The following is a 27,383-nucleotide window of genomic DNA, read 5'->3' on the forward strand; positions in this document are numbered from 1 at the left end:
AGAACCCGAGGAAATGCCCTAGGCTGTCCTGTGATTGGCCAATCCTAGAGCCTCAATTAATTCACAAATTAAAAACAATAGTCCAGCATAAGCATTAGCAGAATGGTGGAATGAGCGGCGACCATTTGGGCACCGAATTTCGAAATAAGAATTCATTACTAATGACTTGATGGCCAGATTCGCTCGAATGTGGAGTGTTGCAGCGAATTGGCGATCGCTTAGATGACGACTCCAAAATATTTCTCCATCTTTCTTCTGGTTTTGAAAATTTCAACCTACGTCGTGGGTATGTTTTTGTTTGTTTCATTTGCTTTCTCTTATTTACCATCATAAGATTTTTGTGAACAACGCTCTTTGCCTCATATCTCATATCATTGGCTGATATGGCCAGCCATCAAAGGCGGTCAACAGACAAGCTCTAGAAAAACTAGAAAACTAGGTGCTGTGCGTAGGTAGGGGTGGAGAATCAGGGAAATACACTGGACTGAGGTGGTACCTTTATACCTATGTGAAAAGAAAGTAGGTATGTTAACGGACATTCGACCATCAGCCCTTACGTTCATATGACTACAGTAATCATCTGTCGAGCTATTCTTAAATCCTGACAAATGTTATTGTTACCGTTCGCTTTTTTCGTGCTCGATTTTATAACGGTTTTCTCAGTGATATGATTGTTAATTAGATCGTCGTCTGTTCTTTGGTCAAAATAATTGTCTTCTACTCGCCTACAACCCGTTGCACCTTTCGACTGATAAATTGTTATCAGTCAATCCCTCCGGCCAATCCAAAAACCTAGTCAGAAGCGTAACGTCGGACTTATCAACTTTGCGCACATGCGAATTTCACTACCGTAAATGCTTTAACAAGCCCCAGGCAACTTATATACTTTTCCGTCTGGGGGTTTATTGAAAATGGGGGTTTATTGAAAGTGGGACTTAATAGAGAGATAGGGTTTATTTTATAATCTCTTCCCCCCCCCCCTTTCCCCCGTTTTTGTCCACTAGTTATTTTTACCCTTACAAAATTCTCAAATGCAAAGTTTGTATTGAGTTTGTCTCTACATTAACAACTTCTCTCTACACTAACGACGTTTTCTATCCATTTTACAACCGAGTAAGAATCACTTTCACTCTCTGAAAAATATTACGCTATATTTCTACGTTTACCAGGGAAGGGGAGGTGGGGGCTAAAAAGAGAAGGGGCTAGTATAAACAAATGCTTTAGGGGGTGCTGAAGTCGTTGGAAGGGAGTGTTTTAATCAGGAAGAGTCAGATTTACATTATCCGCATGTCTACGTACACATACTTTATAAGCAGCAAGGAGACGCCTGTCTCTTTTTGTCATTGACTTTATATTTATCACTTTTTTGAGTATTGATTTACAGCGTATCCAAAATATAAATCAACAACCAAGAAGCGACTAATGTTTATTCCGCAAGTGAAATAAGCCCGAGGGGATACCCAGCTACTTTAAAGGCCGGAACTTATAGTCGGTAGGAGAGGTTTGGGAGTCCGATGCCGTCTGGATCGTTTAGATAATCCTTAACAGTGCGGAACATTACCATTTTGGGTATATTTTATAAACAATCTGATTAACCAATCAGAGGTAAGTATTACTATGTCCAGTCTCACGCGGACACGCCTCAACTCAGAGTAGGAAAACAAAATGGCTGTTTCGTCGAATGAATAAATTCATGTTGAACGCCGCTTTTTAACTCTCTGCTAGCAGTAATTTTTCTTATCTGTTTAAGGAAGGATTTCTCTGACTCATTGAGTTAGATATATCCTATTTGTGTTGTTTCTCTTCGGCAAGAGACCTCATTTGAAGGGTTATTCTTAGGAACTTCACCGAATCGTACTTTAATGAACGCGGAAGGGTAAGCCACTGCTAGCACATTCCTGTCAACCTCCGAAAATCTCAAGGCTTGAGAATTTTTGAGGGGCAGGGGTGGGGATATTCTTTTTTTTTTTGGAGGGGGGGGATGGGTTTAACCTTGCAGGCGTTTGCCGTATAGAAAGCTCTTGCGAACAAATCCACTTAAAGATGTCACGAGGGTGTTAGATAAATTGCTTTATGCAAGGGAATTGTTGTTTCAAATATTTTAATAGAAAATAGGCAAAATGACAATTTTCTATAGAATTTTCTTTCAGAATGATAAAAATCGCTGAAAAGCGGGGAGATTTCGTGCTCAACGCGGGAGAGCGGGAGAAGGGGTCCAAAATCTTGAGACTCCCGCCTAATGCGGGAGAGTTGACAGGTATGCTAGCAAGGTATAAAATTGATCACAAATTATTTAGTTGTACGCTTCTTCGAGTCATACAACTGCACAGAATTTCCCTGGATTTATCTCGCTTTCAAACTCGAAATGAAGACACTCCAAGAAGAAATTTTAGCTGGGATATCTCGGCAGCCTCAAATCTTCCTGTTTGATTTTAAGAAATCTATTAAAACAGGAGTGAGTTGTACTGCAGATATGTCCTAAATAACTCTAAGAAACTTTACATGCACAAAGAAAGCGCTTATGTCAGGTCGAGCAACGCTCCCATAGACGTGAAACATTAAAGAACGACAAATTCCACCACAAAGACATATAATATGTCACCTAAGGTTTTTGTCACCTCATAAACCACGTCTAGTGTATATCGTCCTCCGTAGATCCATTTCTGCGGCATATAACGCTCAAGCAAAAGTGTAATCTCAAAGACACTACGCACTTTATTTACTTCATCAGAAGTCTATAAAAGGGCGAAAGATTCATTGATTTAAAGATCTTTGATGTCCATAGCTTACTGAAACTTTTCAGTACACGCATTCTCTCCTCTTGCCACCCTCTTAGTTATAAGAAGGGTTTGTGTCTAGGGAGATGGCCTTGGTCCGTTGAGAACAAATTCCTCACTTGCCACCTTCTAAGCCGAAATCCGCAACTTATTCTAGATACGGTTACGCGATTTCACAACATACATAACGGCGAGTGTTGAATTCACGGACAGGCAAAATGCGTTTTGAGGCAAACATGGCATCTAATAAACGAATCTAAACATTTTGTCATGAGGTTCCACCCGGCTAAACAGAATCTTTTGAAGATTCTTATAAAAAACTGGCAACTTATCACGGATCTCAGCCTCATACGGCTAGAATCTTTAATGAACCTATAGTCTCTTATAGAAAGGAGAAACCGCTTATAGACTTTTAAGTCAGAGCCACAATCTCCCATAAAGGACTAGGTATCAAAGCAGATTTATTTACAATTGTGGCGGGTGTGGCTGTTGGCAATATTACACAACTGACTTGCTTAGACTACGGTCTTAAACTCCACGGCCCCCGTAACGCGAAATTTTTTCGAGGATTCACCCACAATTGATCTAGGTAGCCGGACTTTTTTGTACCAGTCCACATACCAATATAAATTTGCAGACAAGTCGAGGGAATGCAAAAATCTTCCTGATACAAATATCTGTCTATTTTTCCTTCCTATGGTTTAACAATAGCGCTACCACGCGACCGAGTCACCGACAATAGGCCTTTTGTTTTTGAAACATAGCCTACCTTAAAATGACGCGGATCGAAATAGTGTAAAACGCTAGATAGCCAATCACCGACTAGTCACTTCAATTAAAGATTCGTCCGACCTCTGATATATAAACGGGCACGCGACTTCATGTCACAATCCGCTAATCGAGCATACTTTACGAAGTCCTCATTAGCAACCTAGCGAAAAACAACTGACGAAGGTCTCTTCATTAAGAGTCCGAAACCGGTCTTGTAAACGCTATAACCGCCCGCCGATTTTTCATCAAACGATGACATCGGAAGGCACCTTAGACGAGATGAGCGAGCCCTCTCTCAGAAAAAGCCAGATTTAGCCTAAGTGCACTTTGAATTCTACGAGTTACAATGGCGATTCTCGGCAGCCTCAAATCTTCCTGTTTGATTTTAAGAAATCTACTAAAACAGGAGTGAGCTGTACTGCAGATATGTCCTAAATAACTCTAAGAAACTTTACATGCACAAAGAAAGCGCTTATGTCAGGTCGAGCAACGCTCCCATAGACGTGAAACATTAAAGAACGACAAATTCCACCACAAAGACATATAATATGTCACCTAAGGTTTTTGTCACCTCATAAACCACGTCTAGCGTATATCGTCCTCCGTAGATCCATTTCTGCGGCATATAACGCTCAAGCAAAAGTGTAATCTCAAAGACACTACGCACTTTATTTACTTCATCAGAAGTCTATAAAAGGGCGAATGATTCATTGATTTAAAGATCTTTGATGTCCATAGCTTACTGAAACTTTTCAGTACACGCATTCTCTCCTCTTGCCACCCTCTTAGTTATAAGAAGGGTTTGTGTCTAGGGAGATGGCCTTGGTCCGTTGAGAACAAATTCCTCACTTGCCACCTTCTAAGCCGAAATCCGCAACTTATTCTAGATACGGTTACGCGATTTCACAACATACATAACGGCGAGTGTTGAATTCACGGACAGGCAAAATGCGTTTTGAGGCAAACATGGCATCTAATAAACGAATCTAAACATTTTGTCATGAGGTTCCACCCGGCTAAACAGAATCTTTTGAAGATTCTTATAAAAAACTGGCAACTTATCACGGATCTCAGCCTCATACGGCTAGAATCTTTAATGAACCTATAGTCTCTTATAGAAAGGAGAAACCGCTTATAGACTTTTAAGTCAGAGCCACAATCTCCCATAAAGGACTAGGTATCAAAGCAGATTTATTTACAATTGTGGCGGGTGTGGCTGTTGGCAATATTACACAACTTTAATGAACGCGGAAGGGTAAGCCACTGCTAGCACATTCCTGTCAACCTCCGAAAATCTCAAGGCTTGAGAATTTTCGAGGGGCAGGGGTGGGGATATTCTTTTTTTTTTTTGGAGGGGGGGGATGGGTTTAACCTTGCCGGCGTTTGCCGTATAGAAAGCTCTTGCGAACAAATCCACTTAAAGATGTCACGAGGGTGTTAGATAAATTGCTTTATGCAAGGGAATTGTTGTTTCAAATATTTTAATAGAAAATAGGCAAAATGACAATTTTCTATAGAAATTTCTTTCAGAATGATAAAAATCGCTGAAAAGCGGGGAGATTTCGTGCTCAACGCGGGAGAGCGGGAGAAGGGGTCCAAAATCTTGAGACTCCCGCCTAATGCGGGAGAGTTGACAGGTATGCTAGCAAGGTATAAAATTGATCACAAATTATTTAGTTGTACGCTTCTTCGAGTCATACAACTGCACAGAATTTCCCTGGATTTATCTCGCTTTCAAACTCGAAATGAAGACACTCCAAGAAGAAATTTTAGCTGGGATATTGAAACTAAAACGAATCTCATACAGAATGGCTGCGAGTCTCATAAAAAAATGAAGCTAAATCCTATACAGAATGGCCGAGAGTCACTGTTTATTGTATGCCATTAAAGAAACTACTTGAAATCCTGGAATAAATAGATTTTCTATGATCTGTAAATCTGAGGGATGGCAGTCATTATACATTACTGCATTAGTTAGCTATTACTCGTTGTAAAAAAATCCTTACCACAAATGCTCACATTATGGCTTTTGATAAATGTATTCTAGAGGGGGCACTTGTTTGAGGGGCTATGTTATGTGCTTATTCAATGAAGGGTGTATGTTTACCTCGGTGTAAGAACCATCCCTAAAGTAATTTATTGTATTAAGCTCTGTTTCATCATGATTTTTTTTACCAAACAAAGGAAGTTTTGTAACACACATCGTGCACAATTCACAGGTTCTATAACCAAGGTAGATCCATTGAGGGGTATTTCATTGTGTGTGCGGATAAATGGGAAAAAGGCATAGAGTCTAAACTAGGATGAGGAAAAGGCATGGTAAGGGCAAAGGGGTGGTGACTAAAGGGTATGTCACATGGGGTGTGCTGACAGGTTGAGAAGACAAAGTAAACTTGTACCATGTTTGATTACTAGGCCTTGGAGATAATAGTAGAACGGGAGTGTACTACTGGGTACCAGAGGCTCCAAGCTTCACTAGAACAGATATCATATGGAAAATATATATTCATATTCGATCTCGGTGATACTTCAGGCCCATCTCTATTATATGTGCAAATATTTTTTTTATAAAAAAGGAATTAGATTAATTTGATTTGATAGGCAAGTCTGAGTGTTAGAGCTCCCTTATAAAACTATAGTGATAGTAAGAATTGATATGTTTGGGGTATAGAATTAGGTTTGGGTATTTGTTTGGGAGGTAAGTTTCTATGCTTGGTATACTTTATGTATAAAACTCAGGTTTGGGTATTTTGGGGGATGAGCAGGGGGAGGGGGGGCTAATTTGACAAAAAGTCCTTATCGCAAATGCTTATTTTAACATATTATGTCCTTCTTTTTACCCCTCTTGTACCAGGCTTAATTACTAGGCCTTGGAGATTCTAGGAGTATGGGTGTGAAGTCATACATATCATATGGAAAATAAATATTTATATTTGGTGATACTTCAGGCCCAATTTTTTTTCTCAGTGCCTATTGCACGGAGTTAGTTTGTTGTCTTTTTTATAAAAAGGGAATAAAATCGATTTGATTTAATAAGCAAATCTGAGTGTTGAAGCTCCCTTATAGCAAGATTTTGTATGCTTGGGCTAAAGAATTATTAGGTTTGGGTATTTGTTTGGGAGGTAAGTTTCTATGCTTGGTATATTTTATGTATAGAACTCGGGTTTGGGTATGTATTTTGGGGGGTGAGCGGGGCGGGGGGGGGGGCTAGTAATTTGTCAAAAAGTTCTTATTGCAAATGCTTATTTTAACATGCCCCTCTACCATTAGATTCTAGAAGGGGCACTGGTTTGAGTGGCTATGTAGGTAATGTGTTTACTCAATGAGGGCTATTTTATGGTGTGTGCAGACAAATGGGAAAAGGCATAGGGTGTAAAATTAAAGGTTGAGAAATGCATGGTAAAGGGAGAGAGGTTGTGATGACTGAGGGCATGTCGCACGAGATGTGCTCACACAGGGTGTGAAGACAAGGAAGTAAAATTGTTTGATGACTATCGCCTTGGAGATGAGGAGCATTGAGTTCTTTTTATAAAAGGGAATAAATAAATTAAATTTGATAAGCAAATTTCCCTTCTAAAACTTCATCTATAATATTTTTAACGGGGCTGCCAAGTTTCGAGATATTATGTTTTAGGTTTGGGTTACTTTTTATGGGGGGGGGGGGGGGGTGGATCGGTGGTTATCTATTTTTGGTGGAGTTTTCGGTATAGAATTCAGATGCGGGCATATTCTTAGGGTGGCACGGTTCCATTCTTTTTGGGGCATAAAATGTTCGTATCTGTCGGAACCAACAGTCATTTTTACAGCTAGAGTGCCCCCCCCCCCCCCCCCCATGTTGTTGTGGTGGTCGCAGGGCAAGACATTTTGGCAAAGAATGAGAAGAATCCAACCCCCAGATACAAGGGAAGGGTAAAATGCTTTTCGGCTATATGTTTACACGGATTTTCATACCTATTTTTCTTCGTTTTTTCCCTGTTGAAGTACAGACGTCGGGCATTGAATAGCACATTTGTTCCCACAAATCAAATTCCGCCCTCCTCAACTTTCACCATACCTTGTGGGCACTCATTTCGGCTTGTGGTGGAATTTTGTTTTAGTATGCCATGATCCTCATTTATCCTAGTCTAATCCTGTCAAGGTTCTAAGCCGTAGAATATGGTACATCACACTCATATTCCTCTTTTTCTAAACGTAAACATTACTAAAAGAGTTCGATTTTACGGCAGTCTCAAAAAAAGCGCTCAATTTGAAAAGGTTTCCCAAACGATATTTTACTCTCGAATACAGGAACCCATCAATCTAATATCAAACTTGGTATAGAGCAGGATATTTTGCTGTTTTGGTCACTTTTTGCGATGCGACGTCTCGCTAACCAAACAAATTCAAGTTTCATACTCCGCGCGGCCATTTTGAATATTTGCATAATAAGTAGGTAAATCGATATTATCAAAAATGGTAATGTACGGCACTGCTTAAGAAAGATAAATCAAACCAGTCTCTATACGCTTTAGACATGACGACACTTTTGCATTGAAAGAAGCATATGATATAATTAATTATCTATAGAGCATTTGTAAGTCAATGGGGGGGGGGGGATAAACCCCTTCTTATTAAATCCTAGTATATTAGTTGTGACGAGTTGCTTTTGCTGATTTTCCTCTTTTTCCTTTCAGACTCAGCTCAAGTTCCGGTCCACTGTAGCCCGGCCGAGTTCACTTGCTCAGATGGAATGTGTATACCTAGGGAATGGATGTGTGACGGGACTGTGGATTGTCCGGACGCACTTGATGAGATAGTCAACTGTTCGAGGTGTCCGCGACACGAATTTGAGTGCGAGAACAAGCTGTGCGTACCGCGGACATGGTTGTGTGATGGCGATAACGACTGCCATGATGGCTCAGACGAGAAAAACTGCGGTAAATCATATTTACCCAGGGGGGGAGGGGTAATCAAGACATGGATAGTATCTTTCTGTTTCTCGATCCTGAACCTGACTTGTTGAACGTATGCGAGCTTACTAAAGACCTCTGTTTCTCAGCTCTATGATAGTTTCTTAATGCGTATTTGGGATTTTTAAGAGGGTTTAGTATATAGGATGCTCTAACCACATTACCTTTTTATTAATAATATAGGAGAAGGAATTTGTGGATTTATAGTCGCATAAATCTCTTCTTGAATTTCAGTCAGAATAGAGGGTGGTCATCGCCCCTGCCACTCCCTCTAGGTGCCCCCTCGATCCGGCCGCTGCTCTCCCTGACAATAGTAGAGAGCATTCGATAACACCAAGCCTAGCCGACGCAACATTGATGTGATCTAACTGCTTTCCCGTGTTTTATCATGTTTCTCAGAATCACGACGCATGCGCACAGTAAAATGTGGCATTGAAGAGTTTGATTGTGGGAACAGCACGTGTATACCGCTGACCGTTTTGTGTGATGGGCTCTACGACTGTGCCGACCGTTCAGACGAAAGCAAAAAATGTGGTAAGCACATTCGGATCAACTTTGTCTTTGTTTTAAGCCTCTTTCTGATTGGCCTGTGTGCATTCCGATGTCTTAATGGTAAAACTATAAGACAATGATCAAAATTATTCTATAATAGTAATAAGCCATGTGAAATTATTATATTTCCAACGCTTCTTTGAATGAAAGTGTCTCAAATAAGTGCAGAACTAGATATTGAGCTGTGTCGCCTGAGAGTAAACGAACAAAGAAGTGTTCGCATAAAAAGACGAAATGTCACCAGCTCCACTTGCACGTATTTTGCGATTTATTCTTTTTATTCTTTCTTTTGTTTTCACAGAGGAGTGCGCGGAGCGGAATGGCGGTTGCAGTGATACGTGCCGAAATACCCCCAGGGGAGCCGTGTGCGAATGCCCAATAGGCCTGACCCTGGGTGGGGGCGGGCACGCGTGTGTTGATATTGACGAGTGCGCGGAGGGCAAGGACGACTGCAGCCAGACATGTGCGAACACGCATGGAGAGTATGAGTGCGCATGCGTGGATGGATACAAACAGACTGCCGCTGGACATGGCTGTCAAGCAAAAGGTCAGTTAGGCTTAGTTCGTCGTATTATCCATAAGCCGTATTCAATGCAAACGCATGCAAATGAAGATGAAACAATCGAATCGATTCATTTGCATGCATTTGCATTGAATACGGCTCATGGATAATATGACGTTTGAACTTAGTCTTATGGTATTGTTGGATTTTCAGTCGGAATTCAAAGTAAACCCAATGTATTACATTTTCTGTATCTCTTTATCTCTTTCACTCACTAACTTTCTAGCAGCGAGAAATATCCATTTTTTGTGTGAATTATCCATGTCTATTGAATTACAAAAATAATATTTTTTTTACTTTAATTCTAGACATGTCCGGGTTCGCTCTGATGTTCTCCGCAAAGTCCCGTTTATACATAACACGAAGTTTAAAGGGCGTGGTTGTACCGGCGGTAATCCAGTACCTCCACGGCGAGGATGGGGGCTTAGACTACGATTATACCAACGAGACGGTATACTGGGCGGATAACAGTCGCCACGTCATCTACGCATCACAGCTACATCGCGCATGGCATGACGTCACAGTATTAGTACAAAGTAAGAGTTGATACTTAATTCTTAGATGCCTGAATTGTTCTCGCTTTTACCTTACCAGACTGACTGCATGAGCATTAGCCTTACTGCCACACAAAAGCCTGTCGAACCGATTGTCGTGACTCGTAGTTTCGTAGGCTATGAAACCGTATTCAAATGAAATGGTTAATTTTAGTAGTGAATTTATCTGCTTGAATCACGGTAAATTTCAATCCATTCTACAACTAAAACAGCTCAATTCTATTAATAAAGTATCAATACAGGGAATACAAATTTCAATACAGGGAAAGTTGTATTCCTAAAAATGATGACTTGAAAATTGAAAACGAAAACAACATCGTCACGCAAGCTGGATCCACGGACAAGAAGCCTCGTGCAAACACCGCAGAACATCGCCAGTTTTGCTTGCAAATTCTCGCTCGAATGGCCGCTAGAAAATGAGATGTTCTGAAGCTGACCCTTTTTGCACTGGGCCTTACTTGCATATTCATGCTGCCATACATAATACAATACGCGGTCATGCTACACGCGCTACCGTAGTTTATATTAGCATGTGATAAACACATGGGGAGGGGGGAGGCTCCAATAAAAAATACAGTGGTGTTCAACGGCAAAATCGATTTTAACCCTATGAGATAGCAAATTGGGTGTGGTCGATGGAACTTTTAACCCTAGGAAATAGCACAAACGAAAAAAAAAAAACATAAAACACCCCCTTAGCAATTGGTCAAATTTTATACCCTAAGAGATAACGGAATCGAAAAAACGTCAAAAACATCCCCTTAGGAATAGCAGTTGATCGAATTTTATACCCTAAGGGATAGGGACCCTAAAAGATGTGACGATCACCCCTGTCTACCCCCCTACGGTACATACAATCTTGACTGGCACGACTGTCAAGTGATCTCATCGTGCTCTGATTCGAACTGAGGCGTGCTTTTGCCTCGACGATTGGCTAGACGAGTTTATGCAGTCTGGTAATGCGAAAATGATGTTAGATTCTCACAGGAATGAGTGCAACAGCAATTATGTGCATGACTGCAAGAACAATCATAATAACAGAGCCGTAGCAAGCCACGTAAGATTGGGAAGGGGGAGACACAATACAGAAACATTAAGAAAATATTTGGGGCACAGCCACGCCCCTACTGGTCATTTCCTTATAATTTTTTAAAATATTGGGGGGGGGGGGGCACGTGCCCCTAGTGCCCCCCCTCTGCTACGCTCTTGTAATAGAGCGCAACTGCTTTATTTTCTTTGTGCTTTGTTCTAGCTTTCAAGGAAAGCTTAGTCAGGAGCAGCAGTCTTTTAGACAAATATGACATATTGGTTTAATGTGTTCCTAGATACAGGTCGAGTAGATGGGATCGCTGTAGACTGGGTCGGTAGGAACTTGTACTGGACGGATGACGGGAGGGACACTATCGAGGTAGCGTCCCTGAGGGGCCGGCACAGAAGGACGTTATTCCGGACGAGTCTTGACAGGCCTCGAGATATCGTGCTGGATTCTCTTTCGGGGTCAGTACATTTGATCTAATTTTATTTTCTGAGTATTTCTCTCAAACCTCACGCCCGGGGCAGCCAGATAAAATGTGATGTGCATCAGAAATAGCAAAAAAAGGAGAACACATCTTCTTTCAATCAAGTTAACCCCTCCACATCAGGAAAAATATTTTTCTGTGTTTTAATTAATACAAATGAATAGACTGTAAACATTTTTTGTGTTGCATTAGTTTTCTCCTTTCACGGCCTAAATGTGACACGCTTTAAAACAATCCTCTTGCTTTTACGTTTCCAGCATAATGTACTGGACAGATTGGGGCTCTGCACCGAAAATCGAGAAATCCCACATGGACGGCAAGGGACGAGAGATTATGGTATTCGATAACATTACCTGGCCAAATGGTCTCTCCCTGGACTTACCAAGCAATAGACTTTACTGGACGGACGGCAAGCACGGAACCATAGAGGTGAGATGAATGAGGGCGGTTATGGTGTCCGTCACATGGGCACCTTGCCAAAGTGTAACGTACACCAATAACATAACAACAGGGAGAAACAAGAATCGTATTTACCCGAATAAGCGCCTCCCACAATAAGCGCCTCCCCGAATAAACGCCCCCTTGAGCCAAAACTATTAAATAACGCCTGCCCCGAAAAGGCGTTCCCCTCTCCTCTCCAGGTTTTATGTAACTGAGTAGAATAATGTCGATCTAAGAAAACACTGGAGTTCATAGGGACAAAAGAGTATTTGATAAAAGCTGCTTCAGGTTGTTATAATGATATAGAGAAAAGAAACTGATGTAGTATATAATTGATATTAAATAAAAAAAAACACGTCGGCCTCTTGTTTGAAATTTGCCAATTTAAAAAGGCGCCTCCCCCGAACAAGCGCCCCGTCTGAGAGTCGAAAAGCTTTTTCGATTAAATACGGTATGTCTCTCTTATGTCTAAACTTTCTCAAAGTCCTTCAAATTGTTTTCGTTGGTTAGTGCACTCGTCAAAATCCTTCGCATCCAGAGTTTCAGAGAGAAGTGGCCTTGGAGCAAGTCTTTCCTACATCATGATGGTAGATGTTCTTGTGCTTATTGCACGCGGTGATTTTAAGTAAACCAATATCTTTTAATGTCACGCAGAGCGTAACCCTGGATGGCAAGCACCGACGCTCGCTCTTCTTCGGTAAGCACTCGCACCCATTTTCCCTGGCCGTGTTCGGAGATCACGTGTATTGGACGGACTGGCTCATGGGTCTTCAGATGGCGGACAAGAGGACTGGCGACCAGCGACGCGTACTTGTGGGAAAAGATGGGCATATGAGGAATCTTCACGTGATCCATGCATTAGTACGACCGCAAGGTGAGATGGGTTTGAGATGATGTCACGCAATGACCAAGTGAAGGAATGACAAAAGAAATGAATAGCGATAAACTGAGTTACAAGGGAAGTAGAACCGTGACTACAACTAAGAACCTCGTTACAACGACAAACTACAGCAAACAACGACAAGATAACGAGCGGTAAAAGGAAAGAAAACGCCATAAGTTCTAGTTTGTATATAGAGTTTTAACAAGTCTAATCACCGATAAAAAGTTAAATTTTTCTCTAGGCGCACCGGATCCATGTGGGAATGTCACGTGCGTCGGGTTGACTCTTCTTGCACCGACCTCCTGCCGCTGCGCATGTGCAGATGACGTAATAAACTCCACTTGCAAAGGTAAGCCGATTCGCCTGACGTGAAGGCTGGTACTCAGGCGTGTGAGCAGCGGTGTGCGCGCATCCCCCCCCCCATCCTCTTGGCCGCCAAGGGGTCATTTGAAGAATCGTCAAATCTCCAAAAGTGGGTCATTTGAAGAATCGTCAAATCGTCAAATTCTTCTATATCATAATGCACACGTTTTCCAAATAAAACATGTCTGTCTTTCATACCTATGACTGCGGACTCACCACCCCCCGCCCCCACCCCCTTAGCAAATTGTGGAAACCCACTTGGTAGTAGTGGAGAGAAGGGAAGCAAAGGAAACACATTTTTACCCTACAACAGAAATCCTATGACATTATTTCCTTTGTTTGGTCTCCAGAAACATCAATAAATAGAACTGGGGCTGAAAGGAAATCAGGGTCAAGTCGAAAAGTTAATTTAACAACAGCAAGCCCGGCTAATCTTAATGCTGTGTCAACGCCAACAAATTCTACCAATGTAAATATGAATCCTACCACTCAAATGACGCCATCACATATGATAACGAGCGAACTCGTGAGCGCTTCCACCACAGGCTCTGATAGGGCAACAGCGAGTGCTTCAGATGAATACACGAGTCCATCGAGTTATAGCGCGAGGGTCACTCGTCCGACGAGTGGCGCTACACACTATCCAACAGATGCTAATGTAAATAGATCAAGCTCTGAACCCGTGACCATTAAACCAAACAGAAAAGGGTGGACGAGAAAGATGACCAGAAATCACACTTATAAGAAGCATAGAGTTAACAACGGAAAAGCCGATGTAAAGATTACAGATGATGGATCGGCAAAAGGGAATGCTACCACGCAAGGCTGCCAGGGAGAAGCCTGTACAGAATCGTGTGCTGATCCAGGTCTACGGATCTCACTTAACTGTACATGCGAGGATATACGACAAGGGCAGTGCGAAGAGATTGTTGTGGTCAGAGGAAAACGGGAGCTAGCAGTGAAAGGTGAAAGATCTTAGCCATTTTATTTTAGCTTTTTCTGCATTCAGTGTCTAGGAATAAAGGTTATTATGAAAGGAAGGGGGTGCTGGTTGCGCTTCCTTGGAAAGAAATTAATTCTCAGACACATTTTGGTCGTTTTAGTGATGTTTGTTACATTAATATTTAGCACAGTACCTATCTGCTAATATGTTACCTCCTCCCTCAAACATTACAACCGCATTATATTATAGTCGCACCAGCTTCCTCCATTAATGACCTCTTTTCCCAACAAAAGACAAACACAAAAAAGCGTCGTACTCATGTGTAAGGCAGTTCTCATATCGCATCGTAATGTCTCATGCGATTTCATCCTCAATGGCAGATATTCCATGGCCTGGCTGGATCCCAGGCCTAATCTTAACCATCTCCATCCTGATCCTGTTACTCCTATACGTCACGTACAAGAAGCTACGAAACCACCGCCGTGGCCCAAACTACAATCACGCTGTCTTCCATAAGAATTCATCCCTCGTCAACATCTCCTACACGAGTGACATTCCGGAGGAGGATGAATTCCAGGACCAATCCATTTCCGGTTGCTCAAACCCCCTTTTTTCTGCTTCTACTTCAAGTCACGTGAACCCATTGTTTTATGCAAAAAGCCCATCGCTGGATTCGCTGGGTGCCGATGTTTCAGGGGGCGATCAAGGAGATTTTAAGCTCTTCACAATGTCGTGTCAAGGTGACGGAGTTTCAACTCCCTGTGAACAAGGATTCGTCAATCTGGTGTATGAAAATTTCCACAAAGCCTGAGCAATGGTGTAATTGGAGACAGGAAAACATTTAATTAAAAGACACGCTTGTAGTCCTTAGAAGACTGAGAGTATCCCTATAAATATTTGGGACGTGTTTGTTGCTTCTAGGGCAGGCCATCATAGCCTTGCTCGCAGGCGTGGAAAAGGCGGGTCGCATTCAACTTTCTAGGCTTTTGCGCGGCTTATTGCAAAATGTGTGATATGATTACGGTTGCGATACCCAAAGCATTATTGCCCTTATTCTGCAGGCTAGCAGTCCTCGGTAGAGGATCTCGTCCTATCCCTTAGTGTGTAAGATTCGCCCAAGTCCTATCCCATAGGGTGCAAGATTCGTTCTGTATTCGGGCGCGTAACTGTTCTGCTGTGTTCCTTAGCTCTGCTGTCCGTAGCATATCCTGAGATGTCTGTGGACAAGAAATATATTAAATTACTAACTGAATATCATTGTGGATTGAGAATATAATAAAATATGTGCAATAAAATAAAACTTAGCCTAAAAAACCCCAAAAAATTTTGTCTGCTGTTAGACATCAAATGCAAACGAGACAAGCAATATAGAAAAAAAACTTGCCATGAGTTCGGGCAATAAAATCTCCGTTGATAACCTTTTTGTTTATTTTCTTTTAAAACGTTTTAATTAAGATTAATGTCAATCTCCTCTCCAGAGCCTTTCTTATTTTGTGAGAAATAGGATGGGCTCTCGGGAAAGATTGGGTTAATGTAGGAGTTTTGTGGTTCTGCGTTACCATGGGGATGCTATGTCATATTGATTGATTTAATTTTTAATAACGCGAGGTGTCTTGAATAATCGACAGGAATAGAGCTTATTTTACTTGGTTTTTCAATATTCTGCGAGATCTCGCTTTCTGGCTTCCGTCATTCAAAATCCATGAAGATTTTTTATTGGTCAGCACTGAAATGGTTTCCAATCACGCCACCTCTCGGTAAAGCTCTGACCAATCAAAAAGCACCAAATGTAATTTCGTTAGTTTGAATGACGGAAGTCAGAAAGCAGTTGGAAATTAATGACGAGAGAAGTTCGCAGAATATTTCAAATCGCATTAAGCTAAAAATAGCTTTTTCCAATTTTCCAGTGGATAGTACTAAACTTGGGGTCCCCCGAAATTTCGATGTGCTCGCAGTTTTCGGCTAATGCTCGCACATTTTTTTCCCGCTGTGCTCGCATTGTATTTTTCGGTGTGCTCGCTGCTCGATTTAATCAACAACTAGAAATGCTTGGTTTCGCATAAAAAACGAGGTGCTTGCAAGCTCGCAAGTGTTTGCCAAAGACCATTCGGGGACCCTAACTTGTGCTCGTTCCACGGACTTTTCTATGTCCGTTTTGCACAAGAATAATAAGTAGGAAATAATGCTTTCGTTCCTTCCATATTAGTCATGAATTCATTTAATTCGAAAATTGCCTCAGCTTTATTCAAATTTTGCTCCCTTCCATGGCAACATGTCTACAATTCAAGCGTTTTAAATGTTTCTTCTTAAAAGCTGTCTCTCAAATCTTTAAAATTTGATGACGTATGAGTACATACACGAGAATTTACTATCAAGAAAACGTTCAAATTCGGGCTCTCGAAAGTCATAACTAAAAACTGGAAGATTTTCTCTTTCTCTGATGAACACTTCGAGTTCGGCAAATAAAGAAGAGTTTTATTACGTCACTTTGCTTATGTAAACGATTTAGCAGGTTGCTCTATTTGGAATACAAAAACATGGTGGCTGGACTGAAGCCAAATCGCATCTACAAATAAACATGGGTTGAAACTTTGAAACAGAGTCGAATTGAACGGCACTTGTTAAAATGAAGGAGTAATCAATCTATAGCGGCATTTTCACGGGTTTGGAAAGTCAAATCTTTGACGAGAAGAAAAGGGAGACCTCAAGTACGAAAAATATACTCAAAACACAATAACGCAACTGATATTACTCGGAATTGAACAAAACCAACACAATCAGCTGGGACAAGAGGCTGCTCCGAAGAATGAAGAAATAAACGCAACCAAAAAGATAAGAAAAAATGTTCAGCCCACCGTTTTCTCCACTTTTTCGAAGGAGATCTGTTACAGTATTCTTCGACGATCTTCTTAGCGAATCGGAAAGACAAAGCGGCGATAATATTACAAATAACGAGCTTTTGCCGGTGGGTTACGAGCGAGATCGGCGACCAAGTTTACGAAACAACTGGAACTCCAACTTACAAGTTGTTCCGGGTATTAGCATTTTAGATGAGACTGCAGAAAGTGTGTTCATCAATGATAACGAATCTCAGTGCTCAAAAATGTCGAATACAAATGCTTACTGGGATAACTACATCCCAAGAAGCCCTTTCTTGACAAGGACATCAATTTCTGAATTGGACGGTATCGGGGTTTTGTCGCCTCTTTATTCTGTTTCAACGCCTAGTAATTTTCATTTCACGAAAAGCCCCTCGATTTTCGAGATTTGCAGTGCGTCTCGACGGAAATCATCCGAAGACTTATCGATCTATCTTCCGGATCATTTTACCCCTTTGACACTGGAAGGACTAGAAAATGCAGTGACAAAGACCGTGTTCCAGTTCCCAGTGATTAAAAAGGAATGTGACGAGCTTGCTAATGATAACGACGTGTTTACAAATACTTCCGAGAATGACCTCACCCTCGGGGCACTTTCAAAAGACAATGACGTCATCCCAGGGGCACTTTCGGGAGACGTCCACAGTTTGGAAACGAAAAATGACTGCATAGACAGCTTTGCAAAAACGAAGGAAACAATAGTAAAAAATGATGAAGATATTGGTATCAAGCAAAAAAATCCGGAAGAATGTCAGAAGAAAAGGCGAAAACGACGTAATCTGGTATCTCCAGAGGCAGAGGTGAATGCAAAACGTTCTCAGGAAAAAAAATCTGTTTCACTCAGTGCGCAAATCGAGCCAGATTTAAGAAATCAGCTTGAGAGAGAAAGGAGGAACGACTTGAATACTAAATTCCAAAAGTTAAAGTCCTGCTTACCTGCCATGGCAAACTGCAAGAAAGCTTCAAAGATTGCAATACTCCGAGAGGCAACAAACTTTACAACATTCCTAAGAAAGCAGGAAGTTGATTTGGAAAAGGAAATTCAGACTCAAAAGGCATTGAACACATTACTCCTGCAAAAACTAGTAGACGTTAATGCAGTGGCGAGGAGTTGAAGGCACATCTGCTTGCTCTCCCAATGTTATGTTCAGCCAAGTCGCATAAAATATTCTTGGCTAGTTCACAGAATACTCACAATTTAGCAATCAAAGATAATGTCTGTGTCTCGTTATTTTTTTTTTCTTTTATTTGAAGGTTCCTTTTAGGATTAGGTCCCTCATATGAGTAGGTCCCTTTGCACACTTTTGGTTTGGGTCCATGACGTAGGGGCATTTCGAACAGGGAACCCAAACGCGTCAGCGCATGTAAAGTTGAAGGTCTTGGTTTAGAGGTCGTAGAATTCAAGGTCTTCTGATGACAGTTTATTAGGGACCACAGCTGTTGATGGAACAACAGCTGCATGGAGAGTATAGCTTAGATGAAAAATCATTCTCAAGATACATTTAACCATGACAAAAGGATATTTTATCTAAAATGTAATGTGGCTTACGCACGTTTCGAAAACACAATTGAATAATTTGTAGAAGGTTGTTTTCATACAATCTTTTTGTTGTTCAAAAGACAATTAGCAACACATTATCTCATACTCGTTATTTATAATTTATAGCATAGAATAAATCGAATATCATTAAGTACTGAAATACAGGATTAAAAGCCAACTCAATTGTTACGTGGAACAGTTTTGATATGGAGTTTTAGTATGGAGCTGGTCGTAGTGCTTCTATTTTTTATTCAGGTAAGCTGAGCACGTAACCATAGATAGAGAGGCACCATCATATCCCAATACCTTAGAGTGTGGTTATAAACGCCATAGAAAAGGCAGACGCATAAGAATTTCCTGGAGAGGTGTGTGTGCAGGTATCGGAATAAGCAAAAAGCTTAATATTTGAAGGTAAAAACAAAGGAACAACAAAGTTTAATGGTTATAAGATTTATTTCTTCCTTGAGGAGGTGACATGGGCCTTGGATATGTTATTGCACCTGGTTTATTACAAATGGTGAATTTTGGAAAAAACAACTAGAGAAAGGCATAGATAGTCATTAGAACTTTAAAGCTAAATGCTATTTCTTCCTATGCTTCGGTTTAATTTGATATCAATCCTGCTTTTAAAAAATGCGATGATGGTGAAACAATTCTTTGACTCTTTTGTCTTTAAGCAATTTTGAAAGCTTATTAGTTATTTTAAAAATTACTTCCACCCTAAATGAAAATAATAGAAACTAACGTCTTTTTTATCTGAATTAAACAGTAATAAAGAATCGAAATCTTACATGGCCCCTCTGGGCCTATATAAATAAAGTTATTTGAAAATAATAACTTCCACCCTAAATGAAAAAAAATATATTTATATCGTCTTTTTTTCTGAAATAAACAATTTTTATCCAAAATAAAGAATTAAAATTTTGCATTGCCCCTCAGGGTCTATAATCAATAAGGTAAAAAGAAACTATACCAAAACGCGCACAAATAGGATAAAATAATAATGTGATTTTACACACTCAATCTCATGCATAATTCATTCAAAGCGCAAGAAGAATGAATAGAATGCATTGGTTCACAAGTAGGGGCGAGCAACATTCTGGTTTTATACGAGCTTTTGTAGAGTATAGATAACGTGCTGAAGATATCACTTTATTGTTTTTCAATGTTCTGGAAAATCTCGCCGCCGATAAAAGTTAATCGCCTCCTGGCTTCCGTCAATCAAAATTTTGAATTTGTTAGGCTAGCACTGAAATGGTTTCTCAGGGTATTGACCAATCAAACAGCACCAAATGTAGTTATCCATTAGTTTGAAATCCGTTTTTTTTTTAACGTCAAGATTGCAAAATATCTTATAAAGCGCATCTATTTTTGTTATGAATTAATATCGTTTTTTCAATGTTAGCAGGTGGCGCGATTTTTGTTTTGGACTAAGGGCATAATTCTAATAGATTATTTTGTCTTTTCTCGGTTGAAGTTTCTTGAAATGCCGCTTTAAGAAACTTGCTTTGTCGTACTTAACCCGTGGCTTCTCTTGCTTTGCGGATGGAGTCGCAATCAGCAAAGCAAGAGAAGCCACACTGATAGCTCGCTCTGGCACTCTTGAGCCCGGTGGCCTCAACTGGCTTGAAGAAACCGTTTAGTATTCCATACCACCCTACTTACCATCATCCGCTATCTTCCTTAAGTTACTTCTTAATCAGTTACTATTTTTATCTTTTGTTAGTTAATCATCAATGAACTTTGTACATAAACTAGCTGTAACATGCCACTGTAACTCATTTATAACCTGAAGAAGGCAGGTATTGTCCTGCCGAAATATCGTTTAAAAAAACAACTCTGCGTTGTTGTCACCTTTTTCTTTTAAAGGTTTTTTTTTTCTCGACGATCGATAACTCGAAGTCTAATTGTTAATTTGTATATTAACTTTTGCGCAGTGTGCGCGCACCTAATCTCCTGCGCAGCCGTCCTTGGTGCCCCCCCCCCCCCTCCCCTAGGCGGACAATTATCTTAAAGAAGAAGAAAAGAATCCTTTGACTGCGCTACCCCCTCCCCCAACGCTCCTGAACCTATGTTCTTATAAGCGGGTAACAACTGTATACTCACTAGAATAGCTATATAACCAAACTTGCTGCTCTCATTTTTTCAGTTTATAACGAACAGCCTGTTCACCAAAGGCAAGTATCAATCTATACGTACACTATACGTACGTACACTTCCGGTCAATACCTCCCCTACCCCCTTCTTATTTCTTCCCATTCACCCTATACGTCATGGTAAAAACACCTGCATCACTATCCCGAACCCTCCTTATAGTCCAACTCCGCTTACTGTAGCATTATCCCCACAAAGACCCTCCCACCCTCACCCCTGCCACCTAGCTCTACCCGTATCACAACCATTATCCCCCTTTTATGTCCCCCTTCTCCCCAGGTGCCATGGTACGAATACCCGCATTTAAGCCCAATGTCCCCAGAAAAGAGAGTTACAGTAGAGAGAACTTGGAGGGACTCAGAAAACCAAATGAAACAAAAATTAATAAGCCCTTACTTTTGTCACTGAGCCAAACCCCCCTTGCTCCGCCCCTGTCGTATACAGTGTATAAATTCTTAACTCAATATGTTCTATTGAGGGTTTCTTTAGTGCTTAAGAACATTCACGACACTGATGGATCATATATGACAAACAATAACCTGTAATTTTTTATATTCATTCATAGGAGAGCCCAAACCTGTGGCTCTCTACCCATTGAATGCCGAACACAAGACGCGTGATATCAGTGGCAATGGTCTTCAGTCTGGAATCGAGTCTGGCGTGACACTTGTCAAGGGACCTGATGGAAGAGAGGGCGGGGCATATTACTTCTCTGGGACGTCCAGTAGCTACGTCGAGATCCCTTACCACGCAAAGGTTGACACAAGGTGAAGTAAAACTTCCTTTAGCTGAAGGTTTTGTCCAGTCCCATGAAATTAGAGTGCACATTCGTTAAGAAAATTTTCTCGGCTTTACACATATTTTAAATAAGGTTGCACTCGGAGAATCTATTTGTCGTAACCCGCAGTGCTTCAAGGGTATCCAAAAAAATAAGCGTAAATAAAAACAAACACAGGTGAATAAAGCGACGTCCAGAGACAAGTATTCAGTTATTTATACGTTACCCATGAACCACTGCGGGTTACGATACATTGATTCGCTGGTGCAATCTTTATCAAAATAGGTGTAGAGGTTTGATGATGATGCAGTTTTTTACAGGGCAGACAGCCATCACAAATTTAAAGCGACTATCTAATTCACAGGTACTCCCTCACGGTGCTGTTATGGATACGTCCTGAACACATCGGTCCGATTTTTAATTACTTTCGTTCGACCTTTGGCGTTCATTTGTGGCTTGTGGTTCAGGAGAAGCCAAGGGTATTCGGAAAAGTGATTACGCGATATTGGGTCTGGGAAAATGCTGTAACAACCAAAGGTATTTAGATTTTTATCTATAACAGTAATTACTGTTTTTGCTTTGCTGATTGCCTGTTAAAGAAGATTCCAATCTTGATTTGTTTATAGTCATGTCAAATGCTGTTCTATAATGATCATGAAAAATTTTCAGTGATTCCGAAGAAACGACGACCAGAATATTATCTAAAAATGTCAGTTCCCATGAGGTTGCTATCGATCTTTGATTGGACATCACATCTTTATCAGTCACATTACAGTTGCACACCTGGTACTTCGTGGGATTCAGCTATGATTACACATCGGGATGGGCAAGAGTTTATCTGGACGGAGTCATGATCGGCGAGTTGAACATTGGCAAAGTGGAACTGGCGACGCACCGGGAGGTAAAGGGAGCGTGCGCGCAGCCCCCAGACCGTAAAAGAAAACGCAGCCCTCTCCCCCCCCCCCCCCCTTAGCAAATCCTACATGCCTGCATAGGGCGTGTCATGAGGCGTGGTGAGGGGGTGAGGTGGCGTAGCTAGGAAGTGCGCGCGCAGCCCCCTACCGGCAAAATGTGGCTCATTTCTTATTAAAAAATCATTATTAGATATCATACTCGTTTTGCATGTCCTGGGAATGCGCACCTCTCTCCACCCTCGCTCAGGGCGTCATGAGGCGTGGGGAGGAGGAGGAGGCTTTGGTTAGTGGGGTTGTGGGGAGGGGCAAATCAGATGCAGAAGGAGATAATGATAGATATGATGGTGGTAGTAATGATGATGATGATCATCATGATGATATTGATAATTATGATTATTATCACAATTATGATTTAACTATGTTCAGGATTTAATTAGTGAGTAGCGATACGAGCAAAGTGGTTTTTCCTCTTCCTGTACTAGCAAAAAACATGCATGCTATTGTTGATGCAATAGCGAATATGTGTTTATAGATTCGTCTGGCAGCCGTAACACATGACGGGCGGTATTTTCGCGGTGCCATGGGGTGTCTGCAGATATACAACAAAGCCCTCAACCTCAAACAGATAAGAAAGTCCAGTGGTCTTTGCTCAGCTGGTAAGCGAATTATATCCTTAGAAGAGTATGTAACTAGAAAGTCGTTGTTTAAGCCTGATATGACCAGAAAAAACTACAAACAAGCTAGAACAAATAGGTGGTCTGCTAAGTTGGAATCAGGGAGATAAATCAATACTCTGTAAAAACAGAGTAGTTTGCCGACGTTTCGAACTTATAGTTATACAGGCGATATCCAGAGAAACACTGTCCCGTTGGGACGTGTCGTATGTATACAGTAAACGAAACCCGCGTGTGAAAAACCGTAAATTAACCCAAAATAGTTTTAAAAATTTTGGCCTACTAACTCTCATTTCATGGGGTACAAACTATCAATTACCTCCGTGAGTCTTCCTTAACAGTACCTTTTTTTGCAGAACTGATTCGGCCTTGTTTCAATTACACACTAATTGAAGACTTTAAAAGGGCTTTGAATCAAACTTGGAACCGTCTAAAAGGCCAACAGCAAATATCGACCCAAGGGCCGCAAAGTAATCTGGGACCGTCTGGGTGGATGCGTGGCCCGTACCCACAGAGGGAGACTGGTGCGGTGGAACGCGACCTGTGCTTTGGTGATGTCAGTGGTGACTGTCAGTACAAAGCCTCAGTGACGGTTCGTCAGTGTTTCGGGTATTATGTGTACAAGTTCATTGGACTACCTCAAGAACTACAAATTTCTGTAGATAAAGGTGCGTAACTTACCGCAAAGTTGTCTTCCGATAACTCTCGAAAAAATACTTTAACTTTTCTTGGATTTTTTCGATTTTTCGATATATTCATTATGTACTTATTCTATAAATAAAGCAAACATTTGATGAGTCGCGGTCTCGCTAGACCAAAGTGATCTCTGGTTCCCTTAAAATATAATTTGAAATAATCCTTCCCACAAACGTAAGTGCTAAGGGTGCAGGATGGAGAGTGAATCTAAAAACCTCGCGGGCTTCCTGTGGTCGACAAATCCCTTTAATGAGGGGGAAGGAGACAATGCCAAATATCACTCGTCCTCAGCTCCTACCGCTTCGCGCTCGACGCATCGCCACAGGAACTCCAAGCGCCTGTGTTTCTTTTCTGTCGCTTTTTGTGCAAAAGCGGTGCCTACGGAGGAAGCAAGGCAGATGCTTGGTCCCCTAAGACTTTCCTACCTTTCATAACAACAGTTTATTATGCGAAAATAAGATAACGACTGTACAATTGTCTTTTGCGTTATCCTCGGTAAATTCATAGTAACTCTATCCTTTAGTAAAATCATTAACTCTACCACTCTTTTATTATAAATCTTAAAATACATTTTTTTTTCTTCGGTGAATCACAAACTGCCTTTCTTTCAGTAAATCATAAGCTAATCCTTTGATTTACAATTTTTCAGACGTGGATGCTGAAACTCTACCGGAGAGAATCTTTCAAGAAAGGCCTCGCTATCAACTCACGGTTCACGTGTTCTATGAAGAGTCAAACGTCCCCTCCCCCACCCAGTGCGTCGAGTATTGTCTTGCAGTTGGGGAGAAGTGCGAGTCATTCAATTACAGCGCTGAAGACAACGGAACATGCCAACTGAACAACGCCACTGCCTTGGGTTATGACCACCACTTGTTAGCCAATCAGAGCTGGGCATACTTCCACCCAGTAGCACTGGTGTGACATCATCACATTTAGCGTTACCGCCCTGGGGCCCGTCTGTTGAAACACCCGAGAATTCTCGGGCCCGAAAACGTTTTATTCCTTAAATTTGAAAATCTCAAAAATAGCCCTATTGTGCGTATTCATTTGAAATACGAACCAAGAGGAAGTTTAAACTGTTCTAAAACATGAAAGCGGTTCTCCAAAAGGAAAACATGCAAAATTTTGAGCAAAACTGCAAAATAAAGTTTTCGGGCCGAGAATTCTCGGGTGTTCCGAGAAACGGGCGCCAGGCTTGAGTAACTGAAAACAAACTGAGCTTTACTTTTTTATAGCAAAAAGATGGCGGTGGTGTGTCGATATTTTTATTTTATAGCACCTTTGATTTTAGTTGTATTAGCGGCATTGGCCTAGTTTACTTCTGGAGGGCCGAAAGAAACCTCAACCCATAAAAGATAAAATAATTTATTAGAACCCTCTCTATTCACAGGCCATCCGCTCTAAATTTTCACATCCTCAAAGAAACTTCCACTACGGAGAAAGTTCATTTATTCTCCCGAGGGGGGGGGGGGAGGGGGGGGCGTGAGTATTTTGATAAAAATAAGGGCTGAAATTATTTCGCCCTCCCCTCTTCAGGAGGATCAAAATTTTCCATGTCCCCTCCTTACGCTTCCCAAATATTCTCGGTGCCCCCCCCCCCCCCCTCCAGATCGAAGAAAGAAGGGGCCAAGGAAGAGCAGCAGTGACAACGTTAAAGAAACGCGATCAAGAGATTAGCTGCAAGCTGGTCAGGAAGTTGAGGGTTAGGTATGGCTGAAAATATTAATTTAGAAAAGGCGAAGGCACTCAATTTCTCAAAGATGCGACTAAATCCAGGATTGTGGATGCCAAATAACTGCCTCCATTTTGAGACTAATTGAACCAAGAAGTCTGATTTGACACTTGGTCAAATTGTATAGAAGAGACAACAACCAAAGGAATCAGTGCCCCCCCCCCCCCTTCAAAATCAATAAACTGTTCGAAGCCCCCCTATTAGACCTCCCCCCCACCACCACCACCACCCCCACGGTATCCTCACGTCCCCCCCCCTTTCGGGAAAATAATTAAACTTTCCCTAGACACACTACTTTTACAATTTTGAAATATTTTTTTGCGTTTTCCGTTAAAAATCATCGGAGATTGCTGCGTCATCGACCGGAAGTGAACTGTTGACAATGCCGCTGGCTCAGTTTCGCGCGGGCTTTGATCTTGGAGTCTTAAGAGACACCATAAGAAGACTTCGAAGCTGCATAGTTACTGAACTGCGTAATAATGGGTTACAAAGCAATTGGCATTTTTTCGATTAATTGAATTGAGGATAGAGCTTCAAGCCTTAGCATCAGCAACAGAAATCTTGATGCGCAAAACTAGATGCGCACCGAAAGACATAAAAATCAACAGAACGAAAAACATAATCGACTAATATGGTTGCAGGGCGAGGTCACCTTTATTTTTCGAAGGTTCGTCAAGTATCTAATGACCAGCTGTTTTTTGGGGGACTTAATGTTTCTTTTTTTACGCGCATAAATCACGACACCGTTTTGTTCAAAAACAAAACTAAAATTGTTTACTAAAATGAACAGGTTTATTTTAGTAATTAATACTTGTTATCATCATATTAGTTCAAGTTTAATTCACAAATTTATCTTTAACTTTTGGAAGTGTCGCGAGTTTCACGTGACAAAACTTCTTTTCCATCGCTGAACCTGCTTTCCTTTAGAAATTCGATTCAATGACTTCACTTCTGCATCATGTTAAGCGATATTTTGAAAATTTTGAAACTCGTGAAATCAAAATATGCAAAAATTTCATGTAGTTAGAAAATTTCTTGTAGTTAGATAGTTAGTAAATCATGTATTACAATGCATTTAACACAGATTTCACAAAACGAAACAGTGCACATAAAAAACAGAGATCTCAAAAGCTGAAATGTTTTTTTCAGTTTGTAAAAATTTACTAGCTGTACAATGTATTGAAGCCAGTAAAGAGTAGTATCTCTGAAAATAAGTTTTTTTTTCCAAAGGTCACTACCGCATTGGGAGCGCCCGCAAAGTACGCTGGATCCTCGAGCATGGCGTTCGGCCGGAAAGTGTACTCGTTAAACCTTTATTTTTGATGGAAACGCCTGTCTGGTATGCAAACTGCGCCGCACCCGCCAGCATTGCCCCCCCCCCCCCCCCCCCCCCCCACAACGGCCGAATGTCCACTTTCGGTTTTCAATAGACTTGCTATTTGTAGACAAAACTCTAAAGCATAAGCTAAATCACTGGTATGTAATCAATCCATAAGTGAGACCTTTTTGTAGCTAAATCCGACAATAAACTTCCCTTGGAGATACTGCAAAAGGATAAAAAATATCTTTTTCTTCTTTTGTGGGTTGTCAGATTTTTGTTAGAAAACTCCCCCCTCCCTCCCCCCCCCAGAAAAATTAGGTCCACTTTTTACGAAGACAAAAACAATGAATTTAATATGAAAATCAGAAAATAAAAGTAGC

General features: G+C 41.1%; 3 protein-coding genes across 3 annotated transcripts; all 3 read left to right on the forward strand.

Moving 5' to 3' along the window:
* The first annotated feature begins 206 nt into the window (after positions 1–206).
* On the forward strand, positions 207–17,146 carry LOC5520986 (low-density lipoprotein receptor-related protein 4). Its single transcript, XM_048729308.1, has 12 exons — positions 207–286; positions 2,151–2,257; positions 8,222–8,464; positions 8,897–9,031; positions 9,351–9,596; positions 9,920–10,147; positions 11,491–11,662; positions 11,943–12,114; positions 12,781–13,000; positions 13,251–13,358; positions 13,723–14,337; positions 14,696–17,146. The coding sequence occupies exons 2-12, from the start codon at positions 2,152–2,154 to the stop codon at positions 15,124–15,126; spliced, it is 2,676 nt and encodes an 891-aa protein (XP_048585265.1). The 5' UTR covers positions 207–286; position 2,151; the 3' UTR covers positions 15,127–17,146.
* Positions 17,147–17,153: 7 nt separating this feature from the next.
* Positions 17,154–19,146, forward strand: LOC5521076. The gene has a single exon (XM_001640743.3). It carries the CDS (start codon positions 17,158–17,160, stop codon positions 18,307–18,309), a length of 1,152 nt encoding a protein of 383 aa, XP_001640793.1. The 5' UTR covers positions 17,154–17,157; the 3' UTR covers positions 18,310–19,146.
* Positions 18,954–26,893, forward strand: LOC116604156. The gene is made up of 8 exons (XM_032366149.2): positions 18,954–18,989; positions 20,884–20,911; positions 21,454–21,655; positions 22,031–22,203; positions 22,431–22,567; positions 23,113–23,236; positions 23,611–23,922; positions 24,600–26,893. The coding sequence occupies exons 1-8, from the start codon at positions 18,954–18,956 to the stop codon at positions 24,869–24,871; spliced, it is 1,284 nt and encodes a 427-aa protein (XP_032222040.1). The 3' UTR covers positions 24,872–26,893.
* Positions 26,894–27,383: the final 490 nt, after the last annotated feature.

Source organism: Nematostella vectensis, chromosome 6, assembly GCF_932526225.1.
Source record: "Nematostella vectensis chromosome 6, jaNemVect1.1, whole genome shotgun sequence".
Lineage (NCBI taxonomy): Eukaryota > Metazoa > Cnidaria > Anthozoa > Actiniaria > Edwardsiidae > Nematostella > Nematostella vectensis.